Here is a 21,667-nt window from a genome sequence, read left to right on the forward strand (position 1 = left end):
TTAAAAGGAAAAAAAATAATCTCTCAAAGATTTTAATGTTCAGTTTTGATAGACTCCATCCAATTCTTTAATGGAGAGCAAATATACGAGCTTAAAAAGAACGTGCATTCTTCAGCTTTCTCCTATACTTTTTCGGCCTATCTTTCAAAACTAAGCACTGAGTATTTTTAACCTAAGTAATGTGATGTTATATGTACACTTTAATTGCACGTTTTAGGAATAAAATCCATGATATTTTGGTAAATCAGTATATTTATAAAATGGACAGCATAGTGTATCAAAATACACTTTTCACTGGGAAAAATAAATAAAACAGGCGAATGGATCTACACAAAGTAAAAATTAACTTTGGTAGATTTCAGTGTAGGACAGTCCGTAACAAGCCTATTTGCCCTTTTCCCCCCAGAGCTGCTCATCTTCCAACTTCAGATTTTAAAAATATTTTTAATTGAGATTATGTTGACATGTTCTCATTCCACATCATCTTCAGCCAAGCTCTGAGCACTTACAATTCTCTGACTAATTGTTGGAAGCTTGGTCAGAAGCATCTGGAACACTGGTGGTGGGAGAGTCTGCTGTAACACTTGCAGCCACTGCTGTGGCTGTCCACACACAGCAACTGCATTTGTCAGATGGTCTACACCTTTCTCATATTCGCCTTGGGCTAGCAACTCTTCCCCAAGTTGTATTTCTTCAAGGAAGAATCTCTGAACAGCTTCGGCATCTTTAAGGTCAGGTAACTTGCAAAGTCCGGCTCTCTCCTTGGCAAGCTTTTGTTTCTTTCTTCGTTCTCGAAGCCTGTTCTCGAAGTTGGGGTCACTCGGCCTCTTGCGGCCGAAGCAGATGCAGTACCCGCTGCAGAGAGCCCCGCAGACGCAGGCGGCGCCGGCGCGGTTCCGGCCACCACCTTCCCACGGCCCAGAGGCAGGAGCGAGCGCCGCGGCGGCGGCGGGGCCGGCGAAGAAGCTGTGGGCCGGGAAGCCGCGACCACGCCGCTGCGACCGGCCGCTCGCCGCGGGAGACGCGGAAAGCTGCTCTCTGTGTTTTAAGTGATGGTTCTGTAAAGTCCGTTCTTTGTTGTGTGGGCACTGAAGTCTCTGTTCTGGTGCCTTAGCAGTCAGCCAATGATTGATGGGAGGTTGAACTAAGAAGTCTCTCAACCTTTGCTGAGGGGCTTGGTATATTTGTCGGGGCGTTCCCTCAGTGCTCCACCGGGCAGTTCACAACCCTGCCTTGGCCTTAGCCTTCACTTTCTGCTTGCACAGAGTCTCAAAGTCAGCCAGAAATGAGAGCTCAGAGCCTTCTCAAGTCTTTCATGGTCACGCACTAAGCTCTTTGCATGTACATGAGCCTCTAGAACCCCAGGAATATGTTGAAGTTTTTCAGGGTTCCATGTGGACATCTTAATTCTTCAATTTTCCCTTTAATTTGTGTTTGTTTGATCAGCCTCTCATCAGCCCCAAGCCTTAAAGTTCCCTCCAACAGCTTCAGGGCTAACTAATTGCCACTGATTTTCTTTCGTAAGCGCTCCAAAGTAACACTGTTTGCACAGAGGCAGCTCTTGAGTCATGAAATAAAATGCCTTGAAAATGGAATCGTTTGGTGAGATGCTAGATAGGCAAATATTGACAGTTCTTTAGGTATGGACATTTCAGGGATTCTAATTCTAAACCTACCCTAATCCTATATGTATTGATAGGCTGCGAGTTTATCCAGCTACCAGAGTGGTGAGGCTCTTTGTTTTCATTGCTACTCCAGAACCTGATAGGGGAATGGGATTAAGAGAAAAATGAGATAACTAACTGAAGTCAATTTGCAGAGTTTGGAAAAAGATGATTTTGAGAGTTTTGCCATTGTTGCTATTGCTTTTACTCCACCATTCCAAACATTAAGCTCTACTTTTTAAAAGACAACTACCATATGATTCCACTTATATGTAGAATTTAAACAACAAAATGAATAAACAAACAAAAAGCAGAATCAGACCTATAAATACAGAAAACAAACTGATGGTGGCCAGAAGGGAAGGGCTGGGGGTGGGGGGGGGATGACAAACCGCGAAGGAGCGAGCGAAATACAGGCTTCCGGTTATGGAGTGAGTAAGTCATGGGAATAAAAGGTACAGTGTCGGGAATATAATCAATGATATTGTAATAGCAATGTATGGGGACAGATAGCAGCTATACTTGTGGTATGGAAAGCATAATGTATACAGTTGTTGAATTACTATACTATTTTCACCTGAAACTAATGTAATGTGTATCCACTATAGTGAAATTTAAAAAAAAAAAAAATAAAAAGCAATTCAAATAGTAGAAATAGAACAAAAAAGTGTTGTAAATAAGGTTTCTACCCTAAACACCTCGACCCTGGATCCCAAACAGAATATTTTTTTAAAGATTGTGTATTTATTTATTAGAGAGAGACAGCAAGAGAGTTAACACAAGCAGGGGGAACGAGAGAGAGAGAGAGAGAGAAGCAGAGAAGCAGGCTTCCTGCTGAGCAGGGAGCCCATTGCAGAGTTTGATCCCAGGCCCCGGTATCATGACCTAAGCCGAAGGCAGATGCTTAACGACTGAGCCACCCAGGTACTCCCAGAATATTAACTAGTGTTAACAGCTACTGTGTGTCTTTCATAAATACATGCCTAGAGAAGCATGTATATAGAGAGACAAAAGATCTGTATTTCCTTTTATACATATAGAAATATACTGTACTCTCTATTATTCACCATTTTTTTAAACTTGGTAATTTACCTTAGATGTTGCTACATAGAGCTATTTCAGTTTGTTGTTGTTGTGGTGTTTGGTATTGTAAGATGAATAGGGCATTATTTACACATTTTCTAGTAACAGACACTTGGTTTGGTCTACTATTTTGTTATTTCAAACAATGATGGGATGAACACCATGGCATTTACATCTCTTTGACCATGTGTGCTATTACTGAACGATAAGTTCCTAACTATGAAATGTAAGGTGTGTTTGTTTTCAGATATTGATGGATGTTGGAAAATTGCCTCCAATGATGTTTTCATCAGTTTATACTTCTGTTTGTGGTAAAGGAGAATGCTGTTTCTCCTCATTGCCACATTGGATTATCAAGTATGTTTTGCCAATTTCAAAGACGAAAATTTCTCCTTATTGTTTTACTTCTCTTCTCTTATAATACCTTCTCATATATTTCATATATTCATATGTTTGTGAGTCTTCTTCGCTTCACACACAGCACCTCTTTTCATATCCTTCTCTCATTTTTTTATTGAGTTTTAATTTGTAATGCTCTTTGTGAGTTAGAGTCGTTGGACTTTTGGTCTGTTTTACATATTACAAATATTCTTTTCTCTAGCTGATTATTGGTCACATGGTGTGGTTTACAGTACTTTTTTCTTTGTTAATTTTTTTTTTTAAGCAGTCAGTCAGATTTCCCAGTCTTCTTCCTACCTGTATGTCTTGCTTAGAAGGGCATTTGTTTCTTCTCAGTTCATAAAAATTCATCTCTTATTTCTTCCAGGAACTTATTGTTCCATTTCGTTATTTATTTGGGTGGCTTATTGTTTGTGAGGGCTAACCAGTTGTCTCTGCATCATTCCTCTCTGATTTAAAAAACGCCACTCTTGGGGCGCCTGGGTGGCTCAGTGGGTTAAAGCCTCTGCCTTCTTCGGCTCATGGTCATGGGTCATGATCCCAGCATCCTGGGATGGAGCCCCACATCCGGTTCTCTGCTCAGCAGGGAGCCTGCTTCCTCCTCTCTCTGTCTGCCTGCCTCTCTGCTTACTTGTGGTCTCTGTCTGTCAAGTAAATAAATAAAATCTTTAAAAAAAATAAATAAAACGCCACTCTCCTTAGGTACTAAATTCCTTTATGTAGAGAGAATATTTATGGACTCTCTATTCTTTTCCATTGATTTCTTTGCCAACATTTTAATGGGTATTTTTCCATATGACCTTTAGAATCAGCTTGTCTATTTCTATTTCCCTGTTGAGGAAAAATTTACGTTGTTACTTTTGTTAAAATTACATTAAAACGGGTGCCTGGGTGGCTCAGTGGTTTAAAGCCTCTGCCTTTGGCTCAGGTCATGATCCCAGGGTCCTGGGATCAAGCTGAGCATCTGGCTCTCTGCTCAGCGGGGAGCCTGCTTCCCTTCCTCTCTCTCTGCCTTCTTCTCTGCCTAATTGTGATCTCTATCAAATAAATAAATAAATAAATAAATCTTTAAAAAAAATGACATTAAAACAGGAATCTCAGATTTTTGCACCTATCAGTCAGAATCTTGCGGAAAGCTTGCTAAAACATAGTTTGTGGGGCCTCACCTTCAGAGTTTCTAATTCACTGAGTCTGAGTTGAGGCTTGGAATTTGTGTATCCTAAAATTCAAAGGGTGATGTCGATGCTGCTGGTCTGGGACAACTCTACTTCCGTGAAGTAAAAATGTATTCATTTTAAGAGAGTTGTTATCCTTCCAATATTCATTCTAACAGCAAGGTATGTTATTCCATTTATGTTCTATTTTCTTAGTAGAGTTTCAGTGTTTTCTTTATATTGATACAACTTATTGTTTTAAATTTATTCCTCTGCAGTTTCTTTTTTGTTGCATTGTAATAAAGGTTAGTTTAGGGGCACCTGGGTGGCTCAGTGGGTTAAAGCCTCTGCCTTTGGCTCAGGTCATGATCCCAGGGTCCTGGGATCAAGCTGGGCATCTGGCTCTCTGCTCAGCGGGGAGCCTGCTTCGCTTCTTCTCTTCTCTGCCTGCCTCTCTGCCTACTTGTGATGTCTGTCAAATAAATAAATAAAATCTTAAAAAAAAAAAGAGTACTAGAAACATAAAGTTTAAAAAAATAAAGGTTAGTATATAATTATTATTTAATAATTATTTAGCAATTTTTGAATTATTATTTTAAATATTTATGGTTAGCAAGTCTTCCCTGTTCAACTTATTACAATGGAAGTGGGAATAATATTAGGTTACTTTCTGAGAATTTGGAGGACATATTAGGGAAAGAGAGGAAGGTGAGCTTTTTTTTAAAAAAAAAAATTTATTTATTTATTTGACAGAAAGAAATCACCAATAGGCAGAGAGGCAAGCAAAGAGAGAGGGGGAAGTAGGCTCCCCGCTGAGCAGAGAGCCCAATGCGGGGCTCGATCCCAGGACCCTGAGATCATGACCTGAGCTGAAGGCAGAGGCTTTAACCCACTGAGCCACCCAGGCGCCCCGAGGAAGGTGAGCTTTGATAAGAAAATGTTACTAAAACTTTTTCCACTCGTGGCTTAAAAAATGTTTCCTTCATGTGATTCTAGGGCTGGAAAAATTAGTTGGAATAATTAGTTTTTCTAAAGTATAGAAAAAGCTCTGAAAACCCGCAGGCTTCACTAAGATGTATGAGGAATCACTAATATCAAAGATGGGTTACATTCAGATAGCTTGAATTTTGGTCATATATGTAAATTAGAGGCCATGGACATTGCTAGGAAGGGTGAAAGTGTAACTTGCAAGGGCAAGGGGTGAACGGATGAATGAAGACTAACGAACAGATCCTTTCACTTTTATAGAAAGTAAGCACCTTTCCGGACCACAGCATATGCCCCTGTTTTATTGCCTAGACTGAGGATAGCTGAAGACTACTTTTAAGATCTGCAAGATAAATTTTGAAAATTCAGCCTAAATATTTCTGCAAATAGTATAATCCAAATCGTATTTCCCAATCAGCCTAGTATCTTTTTCCCTCTCCTTCTATTGGTTAAAAAAAAAATAAAAAGAAATGGAGAACACATGTTCTCCATCCTGTTCTCCAATAGTAGGAACATACTATGCTATAGGTGAGAATTTTCTTATTTACTGTGGTATTCAGAATACGAGTTCCCCAAAGGTGCCTATGTTCTGATCTGCAGAACCTGTGCGTATGTTACCTTACACAGCCTAAGGCGAATTAAGGTTACAGATAGGGTCAAAGTTGCTAATCAGCTTACCTTAAGAGGGAGAGTATTCTAGATTATACAGGTGGGCCCAGTGTAATTACAGGGGTTCTTTAAGATTTTATTTATTTATTTGACAGACAGTAATCACAAGTAGGCAGAGAGGCAGATCGAGAGAGAGGGAAGCAGGCTCCCTACTGAGCAGAGAGCCCGATTCGGGCCTCGATCCCAGGACCCTGAGATCATGACCTGAGCCAAAGGCAGAGGCTTTAAACCACTGAGCCACCAGGCGCCCAATTACAGGGGTTCTTAAAAGAGCAAGAGGAGTGCAGGAAAGAAGGTGAAATATATTTCATGTGATAAAGACTCATTTTGCTCTTGTGGCTTTAAAAATGGAGGAAAGGAACCATAAGCCAAGGAAGATGTGCCATCTCAAGAATCTGGAAAAGGAAGGTTCCCCCAAAGAGCCCATAGAAAGGAATGCAGCTGTCCCCAGCCTTAACTCAGTGAGACCTATACAAGGTTACTTGACCCTATACAACAACAAGGTAATAAAAAGCATTGTTTTAACCTATAAATTTATGGTAATTTGGTAACAAATAGGAAATTAATGCAATTATTAAACTATTATGACAGAGTACTCACGAATACTGATGCTTCCTTTTTTTTTTCTTAAATTGTTAGCATTTGTCCAAATATCTAAAAGGTTAACTTTTTTTCCCCAATTAACAGCAAATTTTTGGAAATTGAATATCTCAGAGTTCATTTAGGGCAATACTTATCCGGAAATCTGGTCTATCTGCAAAGTGACTAAGGACCTCATTGGCATATCACCCTGGAAAACAGCTGAGTCAGAATTAAGATTAAGAGCTTTGGAGTTGGAGGCTCAGAGACCTAAAACCTCTGCTAGGACTGAATATGTGACATTGGATAAGTTATTTACTCTCTCCTCTTTTTTCTTATACTAGAACTTAAATCATAAGGTTATGGTGAGGATTACCTGAGAGGATATATGTATAGCACTTAGCATGGTTCTAGCCCATAGGCAAAAAAAAAAATCATAAAATGAAGACACAGATTCTCAAAAAAAAAAAAAAATTCATAGTGCCTTTCATCATAAAAGCAAAAAAATCTAAACGACTCAACTGTTCCCAAAGGCATAAATACAGCAATTGACATTCATAATGGCATTCATAAATGATCAAGTATAAGGTTTTTTAACAATTCTTTTAAAGATCTTTAAAATATGTGACTGTTGGTATTTAAAGTGGCAAGATTTTTGTACCTCAAAAATTTATGCATGTGGAATTTACATCAAGAGTGTCATATGAACAAAACATTTTATAAGGTATATTTTTACTAGGACTCAAACCTTAGCTCCTCCACTTTTTGTTCATCTGTAACATATGAGACACTTCATCTTACTTAGCCTAAGTTTTCTTCTATAAAATTTGGATAATAGGAGAGGTACTTGGTAATGTGGTTGGGAAGATTAGCGATAGTACATTTGAATCACCCCCTTGAATATACCTATAAGTGATTGTTCAATAAGTGGTGGTTATTCGTCATTGTTACTTTGTGATCCTCTCTAAAAAAACTGCATTGACTAAAGTCAGTAGTAACCTAATTATGAAATACTCTGGGTCTTTCTCTTCCTTTATTATAGTTTGTCTTACACTGGATACTACTGAACCTCTTCAAATTCTCTCCTTTCTCCTTTTCTGGCATTGTTCTTAGCCTTTTTTTCCCCCCAGGTTATTTATTTATTTATTTGTTTGACAGACAGAGATCACAACTAGGCAGAGAGGCAGGCAGGGAGAGAGGAAGGAAATCAGGCTCTCCGCTGAGCAGAGAGCCCAATGCGGGGCTCGATCCCATGACCCTGGGATCATGATGACCTGAGCCATTGGGATCAAGGCGAAGAGGCTTTAACCCACTGAGTCACCCAGGCTCACCCAGGCTCCCCTTTTGCTTATTCTTCTTCCTTTGCCCAAACCTTAAAGATTGATGTTTCCCAATTTCTATAGCTTTTTAAATTTTTCTTTTTTCCCGTGCACATTGTTTGTGAGTATGATAATGCTTCTTATACTAGCTGAAACCTTTTCCCGGAGCACCAGTTGTATTGCTCAGAGACCTCTTTCTTTTTTAAAGTGAGAGAAAGGAATGCATTTTCTTTTCGAGTTTGCTTCATTTATAGCCTTAAGTATTTATATGGCATGTGGGTATGCATTTGTATTGTGACTTTAACCCAAAAACATGAATTAGGTGGGTCTTTTCCAAATCTTTAATCTCTACTAATCTACTAATGGTTGAAAAATGGTACATGTAACTGTGATGGGCATGTCTTTGGAATTAGTTAAACACATTTGCAAGTTTCTGAACCATTTACTTGTTTTTCTGGGCACTCCTTTATATCCTTTGTTCCTTTGCTTCTTTCTTTCCTCCATCCTTCCTTCCTCCTCCCGTCGTCCGTCCGCCCCTCCCTTCCCCCCTTTCTTTCTTCTCTTAAATTTCAAGTTAGGTAACATAGAGTGTGGCTCTGCTTTCAAGAACAGAATCCAGTTATTCGTCAGCTGCATACAACACCGAGTTCACATTCAAACCAGTGTCCTCCATAATGTCCATCACCCATCGAGCCCATTTTCCCACCCACCCACCCCCTTCAGCAACTGTCAGCTTCTTGTCTACATTAAAGAGTCTCTTGTGGTTTGCCTCCCTCTCTGCTTTTTATCTTATTTTATTTTTCCTTCCCTTCCTCTTTGTTTAACAGTTTTTCTGAAATTGCACATATGAGTGAAATCACAGAGTATTGGTCCTTCTCTGACTGACTTATTTCACATAATGCCCTCTAGTCCCATCCATATCATTGCAAGTGGCAAGATTTCATTCATTCTGATACCAAGTAGTATTCCATTGTACATATACCACATCTTCTTTATCCATTCATCTGTTAATGGACATCTGGGCTCTTTCCATAATTTGGCTATTATTGATAGTACTGCTATAAACGTGGGGTGCATGTGCCCCTTCAAATCAGAATTTTTGTATCCTTTGGATAAATAACTAATAATACAATTGCTGGGTCATAGGGTAGCTCGCATTTTAACTTTCTGAGGAAAATCCATACTGTTTTCCAGAGTGGATCACCAATTTGCCTTTTGACTAACAGTACAAGAAGGTTCCCCTTTCTCTGCACCCTCACAGACACACCTGTTGTTTCTGAGTTGGTAATTTTAACCATTCTGACAGGTGTGAAGTAGTATCTCATTTTGGTCTTGATTTGTATTTCCCTGATGATGCGAGATGTTGAGCCTCTTTTCATGTGTCTGTTAGCCATCTGAAAGTCTTTTTTGGACAAGGTTCTATTCAAGTCTTCTGCCCATTTCTTAACTGGATTATTTGTTTTTTGGGGTGTTGAGTTTGAGAAGTTCTTTATAGATTTTGGATACTAGCCCATTATCTGATATGTCATTTGCAAAAACCTTCTCCCATTCCATCGGTTGCCTTTTGGTTTTGTTGATTGTTTCCTTCAGTGTGCAAAAGCTTTTTGTCTTGATGAGGTCCTGATAGTCCATCTTTGTTTTTGTTTCCCTTGCCTCCGGTGATATGTCTAGTAAGAAATTTCTATGGCCGAGGTCAAAGAGGTTGCCGCCTGTGTTCTTCTCTAGAATATTGATGGTTTCCTGTGTCACAGTTAGGTCTTTCATCCACTTTTAATTTATTTTTGTGTGTGGTGTAAGAAAGTAGTCTGGTGCCATTCTTCTGCCTGTCACTGTCCAGTTTTTTCCAACACCATTTTTTAAAGACAGTGTCTTTTTCCCATTGGATATTTTTTCCTGCTTTGTTGAAGATTAGTTGACCTTACACTTGTGGGTCCATTTCTGGTTTCTCTTTTCTGTTCCTTTGATCTATATGTCTGTTCTGTGCCAATACCATACTGTCTTAGTGACTGCAGATTCGTAATAGAGCTTAAAGTCCGGAATTGTGATGCCTCCAGCCTTTCTTTTTTTTTTTTTTTTTTTCTACATCACTTTAGTTATTTAGAGTTTTGTCTGGTTCCATACAAATTTTATAGTTGTTCGTTCTAGCTCTGTGAAAAATGCTGGTGTTATTTTTGATAGGGATTGCATTGAATATGTAGATTGCTTTGGGTGGAATAGACCATTTAACAATAGTATTTTTTTTCTTGCAATCCATGACATGGAATGTTTTTCCATTCCTTTGTGCCTTCTTCAGTTTCTTTTATATGTGTTCTCTAGCTTTCACGGTACAGAACTTTTATTTCTCTGGTTAGGTTTATTTCTAGGTATCTTATTGTCTTTGATGTAATTGTAAATGGGATTGATTCCTTGATCTCTCTTTCTGCTGTTTTATTATAATTGGTGTATAGAAATGCAGCAGATTTCTGAATGTCCATTTTGTATCCTGTGACTTTGCTGAGTTCATATATCAGTTCTAGCAATTTGTTGGTGGAATCTTTCTACATAAAGGTTTTCTACATAAAGTATCATGTTGTCTGAGAAGAGTGAAAGTTTGACTTCTTCTGTGCTAATTTGGATGTTTTTTTATTTCTTCTTGTTGTCTGATTGCTGAGGCTAGGATTTTCAGGACTGTGTTGAACAATAACAGTAAGAGTGGACATCCCTATCATGTTCCTGACCTTAGGGGTAAAGCTCTCAGTTTTCCCCATTGAAGATCATATTAGCTCTTAGTCTTTTGTATACAGCCTTTATGATGTTGAGGTATGTTCTTCTATCCCTACATTCTTGAGGGTTTTTTTCGAGGACGATGCTGTACTTTTTTCAAATGCTTTTCTGCGTCTGTTGAGAGGATCATATGATTCTTATCCTTTTATTAATGTGGTGTATCGTGTTGATTGACCTGCGGAAATTGAACCACCCCTGTAGCCCAGGAATAAATTGCACTTGATCTTGGTGAATAGTCCTTTTAATTTACTGTTGAAATTGATTGGCTAGAATCATGTTGAGAATTTTTGCACATGATCATTGGCCATATCGGTCTGTAATTCTTTTTAATGAGGTGTTTGTCTGGTTTTGCAATCAAGGTGATGCTGGCCTCATAGAATGAGTTTGGAAGTTTTCCTTCCTTTTCTACTTTTTTAAACAGCTTCAGAGGAATAGGTATTAATTCTTCTTTAAATGTTTGGTAGAATTCCACTGGGAAGTCATCCAGCCCTGGACCTTGTGTTTTGGGTTATTTTTGATGATTGATTTAATTTCTTTGCTGGTTATGGGTCTGTTCAGATTTTCTATTCCTTCCTATTTCAGTTTTGGTAGTTTATATATTTCCATATATTTGGTAGTTTATATATTTTGGCATATAATTGCTTATAAGATTCTCCTGTAATTATTTGAATTTCTTCATTGCTGGTTATGGGCTCTCCTGTTTCATTTGTGATTTTATTTATTAGTGTCCTTTCTCTTTTCTTTTTGGTAAGTCTGGCCTAGGGATTTAACAATTGTGTTAATTCTTTCAAAGAACCAGGTCCTACTTTCATTGATGTGTCCTAATTTTTTTTTTACTTGTATATCATTTATTTCTGCTCTAATCATAGTTATATCCCTTCTTCTGCTGATTCTGGGCTTAATTTGATGTTCTTTTTCCTGCTTCTTTAGGTGTAAGTTAAGGTTGTGTATTTGAGACTTTTCTTCTTGAGAAAGGCTTATATTGCGATAAAATTCCTTATAACTGCATTTGCTGCAGTTTTGGACTGTTGTGTTTTCATTTTCTTTTGCTTCCAATTTTTTTTTAATTTCTTTAATTTCCTGCTTAACCCATTCATTCTTTAGTAGGATGTTCTTTTACCTCCATGCATTTGTGGTCCTTCTAAATTTTTTCTTGTGGTTGACTTCAAGTTTCCTAGCACTGTGGTCTGAAAATATGTATGGTATGATCTCAGTCTTCCTGTGCTTGTTGAGGCCTGATTTGTGATCCAGTATGTGATCTCTTCTGGAGAATGTTCCATGTGCACTCAAAAAGAATATGTATTCTGCTGCTTCAGGATGGAATGCTCTGAATATGTCCCTTAAGTCCATCTGGTCCTGTGTGCCATTCAGTCATTATTTCCTTGTTGATCTCCTTAAGATGATCTGTCCATTGGAGTGAGTGAGGTGTCAAAGGCCCCTCCTACTATCATATTATTATCAATGAGTTCCTTTAAGATTGTTACTAATTGATTTATATATTTGGCTGCTCCCAAGTTGGAGGTATAAATATTTGTAACTCTTAGAGCTTGTTGGATAGACCCCTTTATTATAATACAGTACTCTTCTTCATCTCTTACTACAGTCTTTGGTTTAAAATATAGTTTTTCTGATGTAAGTATGGCTATTCCAGCTTTGTTATGATGTCCACTAGCATGATTCATTAGCACGGTATCCATTAGCCTGGTCCTCCACCCCTCACTTTCAGTCTGGAGGTGTCAGTTGGTCTAAAATGAGTCTCTTGTAAGCAGCATCTTGGGTTTTTTTTTTTTTTTTTTTTCTTTTTTAATCCATTCTGAAGCCGTGTGTATTTTGATTAGAGCATTGAGCCTATTTACATTCAGAGTAATTATTGATAGATAGGAATTTAGTGCCATTGTATTACTTGTAAAATCGCTGTTCCTGTAGATTGTCTGTGTTCCTTTTAAAAATGGTTTAAAAAGTTCCTGTCACTTTTTGGTATCTATTTCCTGCTCTAAGAATCCCTTTTAGTATTACTTGCAGAGCTGGTTTAGTGTTCATGAACTCCTTTAGTTTTTGCTTATCTTGGAAACTCTTTATCTTTCCCTCCATTCTTAATGACAGCTTTGCCGCTTGGCTGTGTTCTTTTTCCCAGTCAGCGTGTTGAATATATCATGCTGCTTATTTCTGGCCTGCTACGTTTTTGGGGACAGGTCTGCAGCTAACCTTATGTGTCCACCCTTGTAGGTTAAGGACCTTTTGCCCCTGGCTACTTTCAGAATTCTCACTTTATATCTTTTTGTTTTGTGAGTTTCACTCTAATATATCTTGGTGTTGACCTGTTCTGTTTGGGTTTTGAGGGGAGTTCTCTGTGACTCTTGGACATAAATGCCTGTTTCCTTCCCCCGATTAGGGAAATTGTCAGCTATAATTTGTTCAAATAAACTTTCTGCCCCATTTTCACACTTTTATTCTTCTGAGACTCCTGGGATACAGATAATATTGCACATTGTTGAATCACTAAATTCCCTAAGTTTGTATTCATGATGTTTTTCTTTCCCTCTTCTTTTCAGCTTCGTTATTTTCCATAATTTTCACTATCACCTATTTGGTTCTCTGCCTCTTCCATCCTCATTGTGATTACATCCAGTTGGTTCTGCATCTCAGCTATAGCATTTTTATTTCAGCATGACTAGTTTTATCTCTGCAGTGAGGATTTCTCTGGTGTCTTCTATGCTGCTTTGAAGCCCAGGTAGTATTCTTATGACTGTCATTCTAAATTCTTGTTCAGATATATTGATTACATCTGTTTTGAGAAATCCCTGGCTGTGATTTCTTCTGCTATTTCTTTTAGGGAGAATCCCTCTGTCTTGTCTTTATGTCTAGGTTTCTGTCTTTTGCATGTCATGAAAGAATGTTAGGTTTCCTGCTCCTGAGAGGAATACTATATTAAGAAGGGGTCACACACTGTCCAGGGTCTTGCACTTCAGGAAGTGTTTCTGTTGTATGCTGTGTGCACTCTGATGTAGTGTTTTGGCTGTCCTTTTCCACAGGTCAGTTTGCTCAGACTTCCTCCGTGCTTGCAGTGGGAGGTGGTTGAACCTTTCACTAGGTGTGCTTTGATTTGTTTGTTGAGATAAGCCTAATTTAAAAAAAAAAATTTTTAAAAAAGGGGCTGATCTAAGAAAAGAGAAAAGGAAAAGGAAGAAAAAACAGACAGACAAACAACTATAACCCTGATTCCAAATAATGAGAAAGAAGGAAGGAAAAGGGGGGGGGGAATCAACAACAACAAAAAAAGGCTGATCCTATAAAGGAAAAAAAGAAACAAACCAACAAATAAACACAAAACTATAAGCCTAATGCCAAAGGAAGAAGAAAATAAAGAATAAAGAAATAAAAAAATTCTTAAGAAAAGAAAACCTGGTCCTATTTCCACCAGAACTGAAGCTGATGCTTTAGAGCACTCTGTGATTAGTAGACCTGGTACATGTGGGGCAGCGTATGTTGTTCTGAGGGAGAGGCCCCCCTGTGCTGGTTTACAGTCAGACCTGCCTTAGAAAACTTGCCGCTGTTGGGTGCACAAGGGCAGGGTTTGGTGTAAGGGACTCCAGCCTCCCCTGGAGGTTCTGTTTCTCTCTTAAGTCCAACCATGGTGGTGGGGGGAAGGGAATGTGTGGAAGATCCTATCACCCCACCATCTCAACCTGGGGGAAAACTCACAGCTGCTACTGTTTAGGAGGCCCTGGTAAAAAAGTGAACAACTTCTTCTCCTGTGTTCCAGGCTTTCATCATATCACTGCACCTCAACTTCCCTGTGCCTGGCCATCTGCACACGCTATGCCACAGTTATGTGTTTTATCTTTGTCCCATGGCTGGTATTGAAAACTCCAAATCTTAAAGGACCCAGCAAGGTGTGGACCTGCTTCTCTCCCTAGGAGGAGAGGCTTGCAGCTTGCCCAGCACCATTCTGTCCCATAAAGGCAGTCACACAGAGTGGAGTCTGTTGGGCCCCACAGTGGAAAGCTGTGACCAGCATATCTGCCCTCTACACATGCTTCTGTCCCCTGCTGCTAAACAGCCACTCAGTGGCTCCTAGGGGGCCTTTTGTCCACAGAAAAGCAAAATCCCTCTTCCGCATGTACTCCAGGAGGGGGAGTGATTTCTCTCAGTGCCATTCAGGGGATCCCCTCACCCCAGCATATTGCAGGAACCCTATATGCTGTTCTTTCTCCTGCCCTCTCTCTCTCTCCCTGGCTTCACTCTACACAAATGGCTCCCTCCCTTTCCCAGCACCACAGCTTTTCTCTCCCCTAGTTCATAGCTCCAAACCTCACATCTGCCACTTTCCCTCCAGTTACGCAGATTATTTTCTTAATCCTCAAATCTATTTCCTAGTTGTTCAAAATGATTTGATGTTGAGCTCCTCTGTTTGAGGGATAAAGCAAACCCAGGGTCCCCCTGCTACTCTTCCAATTTTGTCTTTCTTCTCAGTGACCTCTTCTAATTGAGCATATTTAAAAGTGCACATAATCATTTTCTGCATACTTTTTCCCCACTCTGTACCGATGTTGATGCTACTGTTAATTCACTTGTTCAATCATTAATTAAACATATATTGAATGCCTACTATGTCCTAGGCCCTGAGGGTACAGTAGTGAAGTAAACAAATTAACAAATATTTACCCCTCAGGGAACACATCTGTAGTGGAAAAGACAAAGCAAATAAATCTGTTGTGTGTCTGATATAAATTCTGTGGGGAAAAAAAAATAGAGGAGGGAAGAGGACTAAGGAGAGCCAAGATGTGGATAGGGTTATAATTCTAAGTGGGATGCTCAGGGAAGCCATCACTATACAGTTACCATTTGAGCAAAGATCTGAGGAGGTGAGGGAGCAAGCCATGGGGACATTTGGGGAATATTTTTCCAGGATGAAGGAACAGCAGTTGCCCATTGTGAAGCAAGAGTAAGTCTCGCATTTTGGGAAAACTGAGGTAGGAGCAATAGGAGAGAGGTCAGAGAGAGAGAGTTTATAGGCAACCATGGTTGTGTTGTCCTACCTATTTTCTTAAAAATTGGTAACTATCCTTCACTACTTAATCTTTTACCTTTTTTTTTTCTTTCCTCTTTAACTCTGGCAAGTCACCAAGTTTTAGTGATCCTAACCCTCTTCAGTTCAGACCTTTATCATTGGTCACCCAATTGATCTACTGCTAGCTGCACACTTGATATTCAGCACCCATTCAAGAGCTTATTTTCAAACACTGTCTGTATTGCAGGGCTGCACTAGGTATTGTAGATACACAGGCCATCAAGCTTGCCCTTAGAAAATTCACAGTATCTGGAGAGAAAATCAACAGGCAGTTGGTCACGTGACAGTGAAGTAAGTGCTTTGAGAAGGGAAGTACAAGCAGACTAAGTACCACATGGTAGATGGGTAGCTCCAATTTTTGAGGGTTAGTGCAAGCTTTCCAACAGAAATTATCTTCCTGTTAAGCTCTAAAAGATAAGTTGAAGAGTTAGACCCTCAAAATGAAAAGAAAGAATTTCCAAGCAAAGGGACCACTTGTACAAATGCCCAGAAAAGAGAACCGAATGTGGTTTAGTGTTACCAGATAGAGGACAGAAGAGGATGACTCAAAATCAAGCTGGAGAAATACAAAGGAGCCAGATCATGTATGATCTCTAGAGGCCCTTTTAGGGTGTTTGGTTAATCCATCTGTTACCAACATCATCAGTTTCAAACTTGAATATAATACATACTTTATCTCCGAGAACTGAAACCCACCAATGATTCCTTAGTGGCTTTGTGCTGAATTCAAACTGTAACAGGCACACGTGAGGTTCTTTAATCTGCCTTTGCCTCTTCAGCCTCAGGTCCCACAGGCCCCACTCTTACTTACTTTATACACCAGCAGTGCGGGACAGCTTATAATTACATGCCAGGAGGGAGAAGTCTCCAGGACCTACCAAATGCTTGGAATGCTCTTTGGCCCTTCCCAATCTCGTGAATTCATGTTTATCTTTCAAAAATAATCTCAGAGGTCATCCCTTTTTTTTTTTTAATATTTATTTATTTGAGTCAGAGTGAGTGAGCCTGAGCAGAGGGGCAGAAGGAGAGGGAAAGAAAAACTCAAGCAGACTCTTCACTTAGTGCAGAGTCTGACACAGGACTCCATCCGTCAACCCCAAGACCATGAGCTGACCTGCAAACAGGAGGTGGGTATTCAACTGACTGTGCCATCCAGGTGCCCCTCAGAAGTCATCTTCTATAAGAATCTTCCCCAGAAAATTCAAACGAAGTTAATCCTTTACTCTTCCATGCTGCTACCACCCCACTTCTGTGTGATCTTTTCATTGCAATCGCCTTCATCTGTAACAGGGTGTTTATATATTAAACTTCTCCACTGGTTTGAGCTCTTTGAGGGTCTCTGGGTTTGGTTTTGTCCGTGTATCCTTAGCCTGACAGTTAGCCACACTTAATAAGGCTCGGTTAATTTACACTAAAGAACAATGAGAATTATCTATAGGAAAGAATGAACACTAATTTATAGCTCATTTAAGTCACACAATTGTGATAGAGCTCAGCACATCTTAGCAAAGGAATCACAGACTTTTTTTTAATTCTTAAATTCAGTTCAGTTAGCATATACTGTATTACTATTTTTAGGAGTAGAATTTAGTGATTCATCAGTTGCATATAGCACCCAGTGCTCATTATATCAGGTTATGTCCTTAATGCCAATCACCCAATTACCCCTTCCCCCCAGCAACCTCCCATCCAGCAACCTTCAGTTTTTTTTTCTAGAGTTCAGCCTTTCATATGGTTTGCCTCCTTCTCCATTTTCATTTTGTTTTATCTTTCCTTCCCTTCCCTTATGTTAATCTGTTTTGTTTCTTAGATTGCACATATGACTGAAATCATACAGTATTTGTCTTTCTCTGACTTACTTCACTTAGGATAATACACTGTAGTTCCATCCATTGCAAAAGGCAAGATTTCATTCTTTTTGATGGCTGAGTGATATTCCATATAACACATGCACACACACATAACAAATCTTTATCCATTCATCTGTTGATAGACATCTGGGCTCTTTCCATATTTTGGCTATTGTAGGTATGGCTGCTACAATCACTGGGGTGCAGGTGCTCCTTCAAACCACCATGTTTGTATCCTTTGGTTAGATACCTAGTAGTGCAATTTCTGGGTCATAGGGTAACTCTCTCTTTTTTAAATTTTTGAGGAACCTGGGCACCTGGGTGGCTCAGTGGGTTAAGCCGCTGCCTTCGGCTCAGGTCATGATCTCAGGGTCCTGGGATCGAGTCCCGCATCGGGCTCTCTGCTCAGCAGGGAGCCTGCTTCCTCTCTCTCTCTCTCTCTGCCTGCCTCTCAGTGTACTTGTGATTTCTCTCTGTCAAATAAACAAATAAAATCTTAAAAAAAATAAATTTTTGAGGAACCTCTATACTGTTTTCCTGAGTAGCTCTACCAGTTTGCATTCCCACCAGCACTGTAAGAAGGTTCCCTTTTCTCTGCATCCTCACCAACATTTGTTGTTTCCTAAGTTGTTTATTTTAGCTATTCTGTCTGGTGTGAGGTGGTATCTTGTGGTGGTCTTGATTTGTATTTCCCCGTTGGTGAGAAATGAGCATTTTTTCATGTGTCTGTTGGCCATTTGTATGTCTTCTTCGGAGAAACATTCATGTCTTCTGCCCATTTCTTGACTGGAATTTTTGTTTGTTGGGTTTGAGTTTGGTAGGTTCTTTATAGATTTTGGATACTAGCCCTTTATTTGATATGTCATTTGCAAATACCTTCTTCCATTCCATAGATTGCCTTTTAGTTTTGTTGACTATATCCTTTGCCATGCAAAAGCTTTTTATCTTGATGAAGTCCCAGTAGTTCATTTTTGCTTTTGTTTCTCTTGCCTTTGGAGATGTGTCAATCATCCAGAGTTTTGTCTTCTCTTAGTCTCTCAGTTCTCTCATCTGCTAAATGAGGATGATAATACCTATACCCTAAGATTTCAGTGGTGGTGAGATTTGGAACATATATGACATAAACTAGAAACTTAGTTAGATGTTCATGATCCGGTGAGATTTTTATGAGTTGGACAAAATGTTATTTTATCCCTTTCAGACCTGTAATCACTGTGATCACATTATTATAGATTGTCCCATTCAACATTAATAGGAGTCTAGGTATTATGGATTCTGAGCATCTGACTTATGAAGACATAACTAATGCTGTCTTTGTACTGTGCTCATGCTGTGTTCCTCTGGAGAGGAGGGCTTATTCCTTGAGCCTCCATGTTGCCTTTTTGCCAGTGGCCATTATCCATGACAAAAGGAAGACAGTTTCCCAGCCTCCAAACAAGGAACCTAGAAAATATTTTCTTATAAAAACTGTGCTATGAATTCCATTAATTCGTTATTAAGGTTTCCCCCCAAAGCTATTTTATTTTTAACATAAACAGTTGTGCATTTTTAAACATACAAATGTATTCACCATATTTTTATTGAAAATTGGTCTTTTTATTAAGGGGATCCAGACTAGTTTATCATCCTCCACATGTTGGTCTTTATTCTGAGCTAGCATTTCGAAGACTGAAACTTCCGTCGGTCAGTTCCATGTCCACACCAAAAGATTCTGTACCCAGAGGACTTGTAATGAAGTAGTATTACATTGTTGCTTAAAAACTTTGTATGGATCGATGAAGACCTTTTCTCATATTATTTATATGTAGTTTTGGGGAAAGATGAAAAACAATAAAAACGGTAGAAGGGTAAAGGACTTTCAATTAGAGTGCTGCGTAATTTTCAAAAAGATTCATGTTCACTTCCCCTTTTTCATAATTTGCTTGATTTTAGAAGGTATGACTTTTAGAAAATAGGTCTATCTTTGAGATTGATGGTTGCTGTAAATTTTTAAAATTGTAGTAATTCAGATATATTTCATGTTAATGAAATTGGTAAGAATAGTCTAAGGCAGCATTCTTAATATATACTTATATACAAACATCTTTTCTTAACTGTTCTTAGTAAAAAAATGAATTAAAAGTAGAGAGGTACAGATTTGAAATATGTTCATGTTGGGATGTGGTGCAATGCTTATAATATCTCCTACAAATATGATTTATGTGAAAATGTGTTGTGGAGCTCAAATGAAAAGCTCTGCAAATTGGAAAAGTTAATATTTCAAAATTATTTGTGTTAAGGACATCTGAGAGGAAATGATGAGACCTGGATCCTAGCCTTTTTATCACTGACTATGACCTCTGGCAAGTCAACCTTTTAGCTCTGTTTTCTCTTCTTAAAAATGAAGGCAAGGTCTAGGAGAGTACTAAGTTTCCTTCCAGCTGTAAATTTCTGTTATTGTTACTAAATCTTGATATGAGAAATTAGTCATGCTATACATAAAATTGTTTTACTCAAGAATTATTAACAGCATGAAATTTAATATTATAAATTGGTCTTTAAAAAATAAAAATTTGAGGTTTTTTTTCCTAAATATTTGTTGTTTTATACACTATATTTCTTTATCAGACTTACTCTTTCTGAGAAAGAAAAGAAAATATTCTTCTTCCTTTTTTTTTTTTTAAATAATCTTCTTAGGTAAATCTCTTACTCTTCAGATTTCCTGCTGCCTCTCCCTCTGCCTACCTCCCACCCACCGCCAGCACCTTTCCCACGCATACACACTGAACGTAATCCTGACGACCGCACAACCCACAGAGTAATAGCAGAGGAACCCTGACAAATTCCAGGCACTACTCTCTGCAGTAGAAATAGACCAATACTTGGCAACTGTGTTGTGAAAATATAATTCAGAGGAAGTAAATACATGCACAATTGTCTCAAATAGTATGATTTATAGCCTTGCACAGTTTAGGGGAGAAATGGCATCTCTTCACTTACACACACACACACACACACATTTTAAACCTTTTTTCTCTATTCTCTGTAAAAAATAATGAACAAATTAGTTTCACATCTACAAATACTAGTTTTGGGTGCAGATACATAGTTTACATACACTTAGCTTTTTCTCCATGTTTAGCTTTCAGAAGATTATCACTCTTGAATAAACCCACTTTAGTGGGCAGTAAGTGACCAAAAGTGCCCTTAGGCACTTAGCCCATAGGGCTCAAGTCTTAGCCTTCTAGTCTGTTGTAGCAGTCCAGAGACTGCAAGGGCTAATCCAGTTTACAGAGTCAAGATCCAGAAATAATAATCCATCAGACTTGCATTTCATTAACCAAAGGAGTTTTGGAATTATGGTGAAGCCAGGACCTGGACCTGAGCTCTCCTAGTTGCCACCTATCACCTGACCTTGAGAAACATAATTGCTATGGCACACTCCAAAGAAAAGACTTTGAGAGTCAAGTCAGGCAAATACTGAGAGGAACCAGAAAAGCTTTAAAGATGAGAAAGAATTAAATTAGAAAAATTCTGCTTTAGGTTGGAGAAGCATTTCTTGGAGAAAGTGCTTGTGGATTCTCCAAATGACTTTAATCCATAGTTCATTTATTTTATAGCATATACCTTCAAGTTTCAATAGGAATGTACCCATTTCCTAGTAAATAGTTTGATTATTTGAGATGATGTTTCACATCTCTTGTTCTGGTGGGGGTGTTTGTCCTTGCTGTGGTTTGGTACATTATAGGAATCATGAGGATACTTTCATTTTTTCCTTTAATTTCTGGTTTATTAATTCTCTCATCAAAAATCTGCACAATCACCACAGATAAAGTCACTGCCAAGTGTTTCTCCTTCTGTTGTTGAATCTCCAGTTCACTTTTTGCCAGCACCAACATTGGCTTTGTAGTCCCCCTGACTTTCTTCATTCTGCTCTTGCATTACTTTCACTGTTTTCGTGAGGTCTTTTTCTTCTCATACATCCTCTGTCTTGCAACTCAATTTTTGGGTTCATTTTTCTTTGCATTATCCAAGTAATCCTAAGTCATACCAAAGTCAGTTGTCTTGGCACCACTGAAATGGGTTTTGAATCCAAATACAAAGATGACATCTCTTGTGGTCTTATACATTTTGGCTAGTTTTTCCCAAA

The 21,667-nt window shown here is 38.8% G+C and overlaps 1 protein-coding gene across 1 annotated transcript; it reads right to left on the reverse strand.

The window, feature by feature from the left end:
* Positions 1-427: 427 nt before the first annotated feature.
* LOC123389834 lies at positions 428-21,446 on the reverse strand. The gene is made up of 2 exons (XM_045072449.1): positions 21,259-21,446; positions 428-1,206 (listed from the first exon to the last, which is right to left on the reverse strand). The coding sequence occupies exons 1-2, from the start codon at positions 21,444-21,446 to the stop codon at positions 471-473; spliced, it is 924 nt and encodes a 307-aa protein (XP_044928384.1). The 3' UTR covers positions 428-470.
* Positions 21,447-21,667: the final 221 nt, after the last annotated feature.

This window comes from Mustela putorius, unplaced genomic scaffold (assembly GCF_011764305.1).
Source record: "Mustela putorius furo isolate JIRA1106 unplaced genomic scaffold, ASM1176430v1.1 tig00004036_pilon_pilon_pilon, whole genome shotgun sequence".
Lineage (NCBI taxonomy): Eukaryota > Metazoa > Chordata > Mammalia > Carnivora > Mustelidae > Mustela > Mustela putorius.